The sequence below is a fragment of the Antedon mediterranea genome, chromosome 7 (genome assembly GCF_964355755.1).
Source record: "Antedon mediterranea chromosome 7, ecAntMedi1.1, whole genome shotgun sequence".
Classification (NCBI taxonomy): Eukaryota; Metazoa; Echinodermata; class Crinoidea; order Comatulida; family Antedonidae; genus Antedon; species Antedon mediterranea.
This window is the reverse complement of record NC_092676.1, coordinates 7,053,292-7,065,786: the sequence shown is the minus strand read 5'-3', so window position 1 is coordinate 7,065,786 and position 12,495 is coordinate 7,053,292. Positions and strand designations below refer to the sequence as shown.

At 34.7% G+C, this 12,495-nt stretch overlaps 1 protein-coding gene across 2 annotated transcripts; it reads right to left on the bottom strand.

The window, feature by feature from the left end:
* Positions 1 to 2,073: 2,073 nt before the first annotated feature.
* LOC140054583 (frizzled-4-like) lies at positions 2,074 to 12,286 on the bottom strand. Of its 2 annotated transcripts, none has more exons than XM_072099628.1 (2): positions 12,009 to 12,286; positions 2,074 to 5,699 (listed from the first exon to the last, which is right to left on the bottom strand). In XM_072099628.1, the coding sequence occupies exon 2, from the start codon at positions 5,570 to 5,572 to the stop codon at positions 3,929 to 3,931; it is 1,644 nt and encodes a 547-aa protein (XP_071955729.1). In that variant the 5' UTR covers positions 5,573 to 5,699; positions 12,009 to 12,286; the 3' UTR covers positions 2,074 to 3,928. The 2 variants fall into 2 exon arrangements, with proteins under 2 accessions (XP_071955729.1, XP_071955728.1); XM_072099627.1 differs by lacking the exon at positions 12,009 to 12,286 and adding an exon at positions 5,810 to 5,923.
* Positions 12,287 to 12,495: the final 209 nt, after the last annotated feature.

Genomic DNA, 12,495 nt, shown 5'->3' with positions numbered 1-12,495 from the left:
CGAGAAAGATAAATTTGGTTTCTTATTCAATTTGAGACGGAAACTGAATGTCTTTCGACGACTCATTAAGCTCGACTATATGATGCATATAAAAATTTATCTCATGAATCTCCCGGGTCTTTTTTTACCAATAATGTTTTTAGGAAATATCATGTTTTAATCAAGGATGGAACGGTTTTAGGTTCATGAGATGACCTACTTTTTAATGCATCATATATTTTTAAAAATAATTGAAGCCTAAAATAAAAGTCTTTTATATTAGAACTATACGAAATAATACTGTATAATGTTAATGTTTTTTTTAATGAGAATTTACACATTCATAATTTAGTGTAGCTTTATACTCTAAATTTACAAGCTAAAATTATGTACAGCGAAAGATTCATCAAAAAAGTGTATATAAGTCTGAATACATCTAGGCCTATTCAACAAACATTTTTCAAATTAACTATATTGAGTTAAAATCACAATTGTGAGGCATTTAACAAATAGGCAAACTGCCTTAAAATGTCTTGACATGTTTCGAGAAACTATTCTCATCATCAAAACAGAAAACAACGCCTAGATATTTTAAGGCAGTTTGCATATTTATTAAATGCCTCACTTAAACACAAACGTTTGGTGGAATCATGCATGATTTATTTAAATGTATTGAGTATTTTTCAACATGGGGGCATCCACCCTCATACGTATTTACATGTTATATTCAGTATCACGGGAGTAAAGTGACGAATGTGTATGTAATCAGATACATAAGCTACCGTGCTGTATTTACTTTTATCCAGTAAATGATGATATCGAGTTACTGTGTTTTATGGCAATTTCACAAATATACTGTACTACTGTAAACTGAATTGTATGAATATCAGTACAGAATATTCTTTCGAACAGTATTATTGTATTTGAGGAAGGAATATTCCAATGACAGGCTAAATCCAATAGGCCTGGGTGCAGTGGCGTAACGGCTATGAGCGCTCACTGGCGAAACCCAAGGACCCCTGAGCAGTGCCCAGCGCAAAAAAAAACAGGCATTAAAACATGTCAAAAAGGGCCATTTGGGGGTGCTAAAAAAGGGGGATCATGTCTGTACGTTACGACACTGCCTGTGTGGTATTGTACAGTATTTACCACCCCCCCCCCCCCCATGAGAGACAGATAGGACTAGGCATTATTATGTAAACCCATTACGTGGCTTTCAAAAATCAGTGTATTCAGTCATTCTATTCATTAAAATTGATCGTTCTTCCATCTCAAATTCTTTTATTCACAAATGAAAGCTAATGGTGAATTGAATCACATACTCACGAATCGAAGCCTAAACTCAAATCACATACACGAATTGAAGTCGACATCAAGTGATATAATAGGTCTATAGGTCGTGTCTCTTGAAACGGAATCAGAGACATTAAATGCTGTTTTCTTCTTTCAACCACACAGTCGATAATAATATAAGCTGATAATATTTCTTAAGAAGATTAGAGATATCGATTGATACAGCTTTACATCGTATAGACTTCTATGTACATTTTTAACATCATTATACTCTCGGTGACCTTTTAATATACCGAACGTGGCATTCCATGCAAAATATACGTCAATAAAAAATATATTTGAACTAAATTTGTACAAAACATTCAAGTAAATACATTTCTCGATGTTTTCTACAGAATTGTTTTTGTATAAAATGTTGCTCAATATGTGAATATCAGTTTATAAGGGATAGAAGTAGATAGATGTAATGGTGACGATGACGTACAGTCAATGGTCGAGTACGATGTTGTTTATTATGGAAGATAATTCTCTTCATAATTGCTACAATTCATTGACGATGACTAATGAGAACAAATAATATTATTAGTTCGAACGTGAATAATTATACATTTGTCAAAAATTTCAATATCAACCTCCTTTCTGTTAGCTTGTTTTCGAAGAAAAAAATGTTAGACAACCTGCTTTCTATGACTTCATACATCTTAAAAGTATGCCGTAAACGTTTTTCAATTTCAAGAATAGATACATTTGAAATAAAAATACATTTAATCACATTCTCAATTGATAAAAACAAGCACAATCTCGTATTTTTTATGCTTTTATTCTATGAAATTATACAACTGAATGCACGTACAGTATATATATCAAACTCTATATACAATAGCTTTTTTGTAACACTTCTTGGCATTTAAATAGGGCTATCACAATTACGGGGATACAGGGTTATACATTAAACTGACCTGTAGGCCTATGCCCTACGATATAATTATTTCATTTATAAATATAATAACTTATATATAGAGTTGTATACAAAGTTTAACACATTTTTTTCATAGGTATCCTATGTGTGTGGATGAATTAATTTAGCATGGTGTGAGAGTAGGGTCTAAAAATAGTATTTATAAAGGTAATAGCATGATCGAGAATACAAGATATCGTATGGAGGGCATAACGGTACATGTGTTATCGGGAGATACACTTTCTGAACATTTTCGCCACGAGTATAGTCAACAGTAACCTGCTATATTCATAAAATGGTGTGTGGCAAAACTATGCTTCCTACCAAAATTCAGACGTTGTTGCTAAACAAAATGAATTAATGAAAAATGTCCCTGTTTGTAGATGCTAAATAAAACACTGCTTTATTTAACACATACTACTGTAGTGTGAAGAATCGTTAATTTGGCTCCATTTTCGGAGACACGCACACCAATTTGAATGCATGAATTTAAAAACATGGCGGCTACGCGGCTCCTCCTTTTCTGAAAGGTGTGTTCATCGTGTTTTTCTAGTTCTCGCTTATTACCATTGCGTGAATGCTTAATTACGTTTTGTGAAAGCGGCTCGACAAAATCAGGTAACATATCCTTTAACGCTATTGAAGCGTACTTCAATGCATGCAGGCTAAACAATTGTAAGCCTGTGTTTGACGACTATGGGAGCCTGAATACCAAGTCCACAACACTGACCTCAAAGAGTCGGTTCTTTGACGAGAAAACCCCCTTTAAAATCAAAGGTATTTCACTGATTTTAGACATGAGAGCCCAATAATATTGATTTGATAATACATACGCCATATTTTAGAAGTTGAGTCTACTCTTTCTGCCCATTCTTCTATCGTTGAATTATAACTATAAATTGTCAAATAGGCCTAATGTGTTTTACATTATGTCAAATGCAGTCAGTTAAGACGAGATTGGAAGACCTGACAAATCAGGATAGATTAAGACCAATTTTGATTATATAATTTGATATTACACCAAGTTATAAAACGTTTTCACACTTTACCATTATGTCCACTGATAATTGTACTCACAAACATGTTTATATGCGATTTACAAATTCAAAATTACACGAATATATAGTTTTTACTAAACTTGCAATTATTGCGTATAATTGTCGAAATGATTTTTTCTCTTATTTTGACGTAACATACTAAGATTCATGGGAGATTTTGTGAACAAATTAAGCCTTGTTAGATCGAATAAAACGATGTTGTTTTCCATATATAGTTAACAGTAACACGGCATTTACCCTATAAAAAGATCGATGTACCGTTTACGAACGAGGAATGTTGTGTTATAGTGATTCTGTTAAAATACGATACTCTGAAGAATCGACACGGTAAATCGGAAGAAGACCTGTATATAGAAACACATTATACAATGCATAACACATAATTATACTATATAAATGTTTAATAAGTACGTATAGATCAATGAACGCCTAGAAAATGTAATGATAAATGTGTTCGCTTTCCTAACTCAATGATATGATTCATCATTGTCGGCGAACCATGTTTAAGCGTTGGCGATACGATTCCTTGCAGATATCAATACAGTCAGATAAATTACAATAATTTTAAATAGTGTGAAGCAACTGTGTCCTATATATGGCATCCATTGTGATTCAATTATTAAGCACTATAGAATAGATTTCATACCGGCGTAGCATTAGCAGCTGCGGCGTTCGGCATCTCATACTTCACATTACTCTGCTTTACCGAAAGCTTTTTTGAAAAACGTGTCCATGAGACCAAAGTCTTTGTTGACCAGATCCACATTCCGCTGGTTATTCCTACCACAACGCACATGAATATTTTTAACATAAATAGTTCAATATTTGGGTTCGGAAGTCCCATCATCCACGTATCGTAATTTGAACGCTCATAGAAACAACACGCAATGACGATCGTTGCTGGAACAGTATACAGCAAAGAAAATACACCGATTTTTACCATTAATCGTTCAAGTTTATCCGTTTTCGTTCCGTCGTTTTTCATCACGGAACGAATTTTAAAAAGTGATACAAAACCGGTTAGAAGAAACAGTGTTCCGGCTGCTAAATATGTAAATAATGGGGCTATGACAAACCCAGTGAGGGCCTCTGAGTTGTGATTTCCTACGTAACACATCCCCGTTAGTTCATCAGCGTCCACGACCCTCATGACTAAAATAACAATTGTCTTTATTGCCGGGATTCCCCAGGCTCCAAAATGAAAGTAACTACTATGCATTTCTATCGCCTCGTGTCCCCATTTTAGTCCAGCGGCTAGGAACCAAGTTAATGTCAAAATCACCCACCATAACGAACTTGCCATACCGAAAAAGTACAGAAGTAAAAATGTAATAGCACACCCAGTGTTTTCAAGTTCTTTCAAAATAAGGAATTTAACACCATTTTCCTCGTCGCATGCGATTGCTTCTCTTCCTGCTACAAGACGCACGATGTAAGCAATGCTGCACATAAAATAACAAATGGCCAGAAATATAATAGGTCTTTCTGGATATCGAAAGCGTGATGGTTCTATCATGAAAGTTAAAACGGTCACTAAAGTTGAAATGAAACATAAGCATGACCAAATTGCCATCCACAATCTTGCAAAGTCCTTTTGTGATTCAGTAAATAAAAAATCTTGATCACATTTCAGAGAACAATCACCGTATCTTTTCACGTATATCCACTTTTCTTGGCTGGGTTTATGCCTACACGTTTCCAGAGATATTTCACCTCCTGGCAAAGTAATTAGGTGTCCATTATTATCCAATCCTGGTCTGTTCGGATGTGGTGGTAGGCCTACTTCTTTGTCCTCCTCTGTTTCTTCAGGTCCAGGCATACACAGATTCCCTTCGATATTTTTCTGAGGGAATCTCGAGCAATTCAGACTAGCTGGCCATGGGAATCCAAACTCGTTCAAAACTGGTTCACATTTGCGTTTTACTCGTTCACACATAGGAGCACAGGCTCCGATGGGTTTATCAAGTTGTTCTGTACACATGGGTACATGCACAGAGCAGAGAAAGAATTTCAACAAAGACGAGCAACCATACTGGATGAGAGGTGTAAATGTTTGTAGCGTTAACCCTGCATCCTGCTGCAGTTCATGGCCTACGAGATTTGGCATGCTTGTTTCATTGTAGCCGAGGCCCTTGCACATTTCCACCTCGATCGGCATACATCGAGTGGGTTTCTGTTCGTAAAATGGATCCTCGGCATGATTCTGCTGAGCACGAACTCCATTTATGAAGAGAAATAACGTAAAACACAGTGTAGTGCTGTACGTATTAGCCATGATTTCCATTAATTCTGTTCAATGCATCACTGTCAATCCGTACAGTATATGGACACCAATAGTTAAGTTCCAACAGCCTTACTATATCCTATTTGATCGACTGAATGTAATTGTGTCACGGCGAGTAATCAAAGACCTAAAAAACACAAATGAAAGTCCACAATAAAATATCGATTAAAGCTCTGACTCCAGTAAACTGAGACGACGCTAAAACACATTCAAAATATATCCACTCTTATTAATCACCTGTGTATTCTAAACCTGCAGCCTATAATCACTATTCTCCCATGTTTTAACCGATTTCTTTTGAGCGGTTATAAAAACTACTGTTTACCAGCTCGCCTTGTTCGCATAGAGTGATTCCGTCACAAATGCAAACTTTGTTTTTCCACACGTCGCTCCACCCCGAATCTAATTCACGACACAATTTTCTCAAATACAAGCTCGTGATTGGTCGGTTCGCATTTCATGGATTTAGCGAAGCAAACACACCGCCAATAAGTAAGAATCGATTTAACACAAAGAATAACGTCTTTGAAAAGGAACCACCGCAATTTAAAGACCTTTTGTGTGCACTATTAAAACGGGTTTAATTTATAAACAATTTAACAAGCACTCTCATTATTTAATTAATATCTCTTTAAACACCATTTAAACCTAGATTAGTGCAACACCCTGACAAATAAGTCTATTGGCGCCTAGCTAAAAGAACGATATTCTAACGTAGGCCTATACTTGTATTAATAACATGTTTCATCGGGGAGTTGTTCGACCCCATCGTAACCTAATAAAGTAAATCGACTCCAGAATTAAGGAGGCGGACAAACGATTAAAGCAATTCCATATGATTGTTTTATTTTTTAAAGACATGTCGTCGTGTATAAAATGAGTTACACATTGTCGATGTCAAATTGAAGGCCAAGGTCTCGGTACGTGCTGCTCAGAATGATGTACAACGACGTTGAAAACAGCATTGGTATTTATTATCCAATTAATTGAAGTGTGGAAGGGATTAATTGCACATAATTATTACAATTAATAAAACAATCAAGATAATAGTATTGTATCTCACCACATAATTATTATTGTGGATACATGCTGGATGTGGGTTTCATTAAATTGAATATTGTTGTGGTGTAACTTAATTGTTGTAACTTAACGTGTTGTTTGATATGTATCATATTCATAATATTACAACAATTAAAGGCAAATCCGTAATTCAGCATTCCATGTGCTTTTCACATGATGCCTATATCATGAAAGGTTAGATCATACAGATAGTATATAGTGTATATTCACTATAATATTTCTATGGTTTAGGAAGGTTAGGGTACATGATACGGGAGTTACATGAATTTCACATGTGATATTGTATCAAGGAATTTGCCTGTGAAACTCTACATATTTAGATACGGCTAATGAGTCGGATAATGAAGAATGGAATTAAATTGTGTACGACAAAGCTTTACTTCGGCCTACTTGTCACAAACTATTGAGATTTATATCTTTAGGCCTATATGATGTTACCAGAAATTGACAAAAAAGTAGATGGCGACCGACCGACAAACCAGAATGTGTAAAGAAACACTTGAATAATTCAATAATTGAATCACGAATTGCTTAGAACCCGTTAATCAAAATACTTCATAATTAATATAATTATTATACACTTGTATCTGACAATGTTGTCAGTGTACAAATCGTAAATTAGGGCGACTGTGATTTATAAGATGATTGAGTATACACAGAATGCGACATGTTTATAGCGTACTGAAGAGTAATGTATTTAAATCGTCTTCATAAACTCATTAATCATTCTATACCGGTCTGTTTTCACTTGGAAATTAATCGCGACTCGATGCAACATTGCGTTATTATTCAGTACTGTTTATTCTATTCGCATGCAACATCGTCCGCGTTTTAACATGGCAGGCATTGTACACAATGATATGTCATTGCTCTGTCGATGTTTCGGATTACTGAAGCACGACACTCGGTCTCAATTCTTTTAATAAAAGTAAAGATATCATGGATTCAATGACCACTTGTTTTGTATGAACTTTCATTTCATTCACAAAGCCCCTTATAATTTTCTGTTAAAATAACCCTTATGTTGTGTTGCAGCAAAAAGTTGCCCAGCAATAAGCGGTTAAAGGGCGTAACACCGAATTGAATGGGTGTTTTTAACCGGTTATTTTGCGCTGCCTTTTAACCGGTTATAATATTACCACAAAATTGTCCTGTTTCTGTGCGCCCAGGAAATTGGAGTTAATATATTCACACCGTTTTTAAGTTAAGTAAAACATACGCGAGTTACAATATAATAATTTTATTTTAATAATAATATAATAATTAGTGAACCCTGGACCTTCGGGTTGAAAGGCATTATTGTATCATTAAAAATGTAATTTTCTTTAAAAACTCGGGTCAAATGAGTAATGTCCAAATTAAAGGTGTGTTCGCATTTTACGACGTAACGCAAGGAAGCACGCGTAACGAAAGTAATTTCACAACAAGCGCGCGCGATCCGACAGTTCTGATGATCGTGTGTATAATTGGACAAATTTGTGCGGTTATACGTACGTGTACGTACTTGTCCTAGTGTGAAACCAAAATCTATATTTTTTTAATACACTAAAATACAAATTAAAACGGCATGTACCGTAATAGAATTTAACAATGACGATTATGATATACGGTAATATTTAATAGAGTTTTCATACGAAATACAAAGGTCGAGGCGTTATGGTAATATTTGCAGATTGAGGCCAACGAAGATATAAATGTTTAATGTCTCATGAATAACCGATTGAGATGATAAAAATAATCAACTAAAATTGTCACGAATCATTTTGGTTTAGAGTTAACAAAAATAGGTTAATTCATTCATTCATTTATGTTTTAATCTATTTCAATATCGGAATAATACCAGACGTGTTTATATTAATATGTATATCGAACTATGTTACGGCCTACAGACAGTGTTGTCGGTTTAGTAAATGACTGAATCTCAATTTGAGATGCAAACCCAAAGAAAATGTAATCACTCAAAAAAATTTCAGATTGAATTTACTAGTACTATCTGGGAAATGTTTTAAATGTTCATCGGTAAGAATAAGCTCTTGTTTGCGTGGTTTTAAGAAATAATCCGGATATGTAGAAAATAGGAATAATATGGTGCATTAAAAATTATAATGAATAATTTGATCATTCTTTTCTTAATCTTTTTCTAATTAAAATAAAGTCGTTGATATAAAAGCTGTTTAACCGAATTTTGATATAATTTTATTTCAAAAGTTTATATTTTTGGTATACGATATTTTAAAAAAATTACTAAAGTGCATAGCCCGTAACTAAATGCAATATCCCGAATACCAACATGGACCAGGTCCACGTAATGCGATTCCCATAGTCCACCCAAACCATGGACCTATAGATCCATGTGTCGTGGTTCTTGTTTACGTGACCAACACTGACAGTACATCCTAGGCACTGGTTTGGTTATTAATAAAATAGGCCTAATATAATCTAAGCTTACCTCTACTACTATTCAACATACCGTCAAAATATAACATTCTTGTTCGGTAAAATATAGATATTTAGGCCTGAATCAATTACTCTCTGTGTAAAATAGCGTAGAGACAACCGGCGGCAAGCGTTGTGATGGTTGTTGATATAGAAGGCGATGAAGCTAATAGGTCTGTGTCAAGTGTAGTAGAGAAGTATAAAGTCCACAGGATACTAGCTAGTTTCTGTCCAACCCGTTTATATCACAAAATGATTGACAGATAAAACCCTTTACGTATTAATACATTGGAAATAACAGGTATACGGTAGCGAGCGACGACGAGATTGTAATCGCTCTAAATCTTTGGCACACGTGACGTTTCATACGAAATATATACAAATACAAAATAAACGCGCCAGCCTGTCATTTCCATACATTGATATACGTAGATTGCCATAGGAATAGAAATGTTAACTTTTCAGCTAGGCTTACCCCTCGCTCCTGGTCGAATGGAATAAACAAAAATCGAAACAACTTTTTTTATTTAATCATAATAGTTTTCCACATTGACCAAAAAGTAGATTTAAAAAAATTATTTACCTGAAAGAACTGTAATTTAAAGCAAAAAATAGTCAAATTGGATTCTATGAACAGGAGAGAAGATGTACAGTAATGAGGGCGTCGTTGTAAAATCTCACATAAAACCCGTGTGAACGAAAGCTAAATTTACAGCGATCATGAATCGTTCGAAACCCTATAAAAACTGTCACTAATGTGCTATTACAGTTCCAGCGCTATTAATTATTCTTACACCATCATAATCAAAGTGTTGTTTAAACACTGTTTACCAGTTTTACGAGACTACTGACGATATCCAGATCTCGGGGCTTAAAGCAGTAAAGAAGGACCTAATATTATTGTAGGTGTGTGTTTAAACGGGGATTACGTTTTATTAGGCGTGATAAACACATATCTGAGAATTAACCTAAATGTGCTGAATCGGTATTGCTTACGTCATTACAAACATGAGGAATAATCGGGTCAAAATTTATTTATATTATATAAACCTTTCTTTTTTTGTAATTACAAGTTCATTCGCTCGATGTAGGCATAGGCTACATGTATAAACAATTGTTCAATTAGGTATTTAAATTCGTGGTGATATCTATTTTCTAGTGTCTGTAGGCCTACGTATACTTTTTGAAAACAGGCAAATACAACCAGGTGGGTGATACCTAACAAAAAGGGGAAAAAATATCTAATAGTAAAAACTAAATCAATTTGATTTGTATATTCTAAAATGCCTGCAATCCTCATACAAGACAAACTGAAAATAAAAGCCTTATATAATAGTCACATGGTGGAATGGTTTGTTCAATAGAATAAAAAAAAGGAAAAAAAGAACCGAAATCCTTCTTCGTCTAAAATTTGATATGGTAATTTATAGCCTACTGAAAATAGGAAACAAAATCCTAAAAAAATATTATACATATTTATTCAAAATACATTATGTTATTAATTACACTCTATTGTTTCTAATTAGGTTACTAATTGCTTAGTCAGGCCCTTTGGTAAAATTATCGAAACTTCAATCTGCTAGACCCCCGAGGCTTCTACATTACAAACATCTTTCGACCATGGCTTTAGCCTGACAAATGGTCAACATTTTCAACAATAGAATCGAGAATAATTAATGGGATTTCATTAATTTGCGATTAGGATTAATAAATTTATATTATAATGAGGAACCTCCTATGTATGAGGTCAGGGGTCATACTCCCACGAAGTTTAATCTGTCTTGGCCTGTCAATGTTAAATTGCTTTCGGTTGCAACTCAAAGGGATCTTGCTGAGTTGACAAATTACCTTGTTTTTCTAGCATTAGGAAAATGACGGATATGGCTAGCTCGAGCAAGCGAACTAATTCGACCCCTAAGCGCTTTCCAAACCCGTCCCATGCAAAAATCACAAACAAATTTATTCTCTGTATTTGACATGTTTATGTATACAATCCTCTATAATGAGACTATTGTACGGTAATGGTTACAAAATGTTTATTTCCAATCCACCGGAAAGGTCTGTGGTGTAATTAAGAGTGAAAAAAAGTAAACGCGGTAAAGAATGTGATGACATTAGATGACGCAAAAGAACAGGCGACAACAGTGAACTTGATCAATCAATTTCTGTTGTCCGTAAGCAAACTATCTTATCTTATAAAAGTATATATATTTGCTTATACTTAATTACCAATATGCTGCTTATTATTCTGGCAAAAGGCGGGTATTTGAATAGTACAGATTAGATTTGAAAGCAGCATGGTATGATCAAAATCGCAAAGGGAGCAAACAAATGATGGAGATAGTTTCTAAACCAAAGCAATCAAAAGCATGGAGAAATTCCACCATAAAACGGATGGATAGATGTAGACCTAGACTAGCTAGGCTTTTGCCATTTTCCTCTGGCTGCCTAGCCCAGAACAGTCAGGGGAAAATGGCAAAATGCTTCCTACTTTCTAGTAGGAGTTTACTGTTTTATCAGATAATCTATATAGGCCGTTTGACAACTCTTGTAACATGACCACAATGCTCATCATTCTGCCATTTCCCCCATAACTGAGGATATGCAACTTTAGGGTACGATTACAATGTACTTGGGGATAAATGAACATGCCCAAACAAAAATAAATTGATTTACAATTAAGGAAAAATACAAATGACGAAAACACATGAACACTAATAGGTCTATATACGTCTTTTTTATGAAAGATAATTTAAATTATAGAAAGCATTAACGAAAATAAGAACAATTTTAACACACTTAGAAAAATAAGTACCTCCACCTATGTGGAGTTAAAACTAGTTGGCGACCAGATTTCATGAAATAACAAGATCCGTCTCAAATCATCATCTACTGCAGGCACTATCAATTCGTAACTCACCTAAAGTTTTCCAATACAAAATAATATAACTCCAAACAATGTCCCAACGTTTAAAATAGCATGAATGGTGATTTCGGTTAGAAAATCCAGTCAGAATTCTAGGCCTTTTCTTTCGGTTGTTCAATACGTCGAGTGTTGTTAAACTCCTCGACTCCACTTACTCCTGTGACCTGCCGAACTTTCAAGCATACTATGCTAGCAGGCAAGAAAAACTGAATGCGCCAGCACCCGTGGGACTGTCACTTTCAACAGTTGAACAAACAATTCAGCATATTTCTAACCCATCAAGCAAATCGGCATGCTTACTTTTGAATTACATATCTAGACATTAAGAGTAGATACGGGCTTCATGAGGTCTAGACGTAATCATAAAAGTCTATAAAGTTGAACTGAATTTATGGCCCGTATCTTCAACTGACATTATAGAAGAAATACACTATTCATTATATTTGAATTGTTTACGGTTCAAAATATATACATTTAGTGA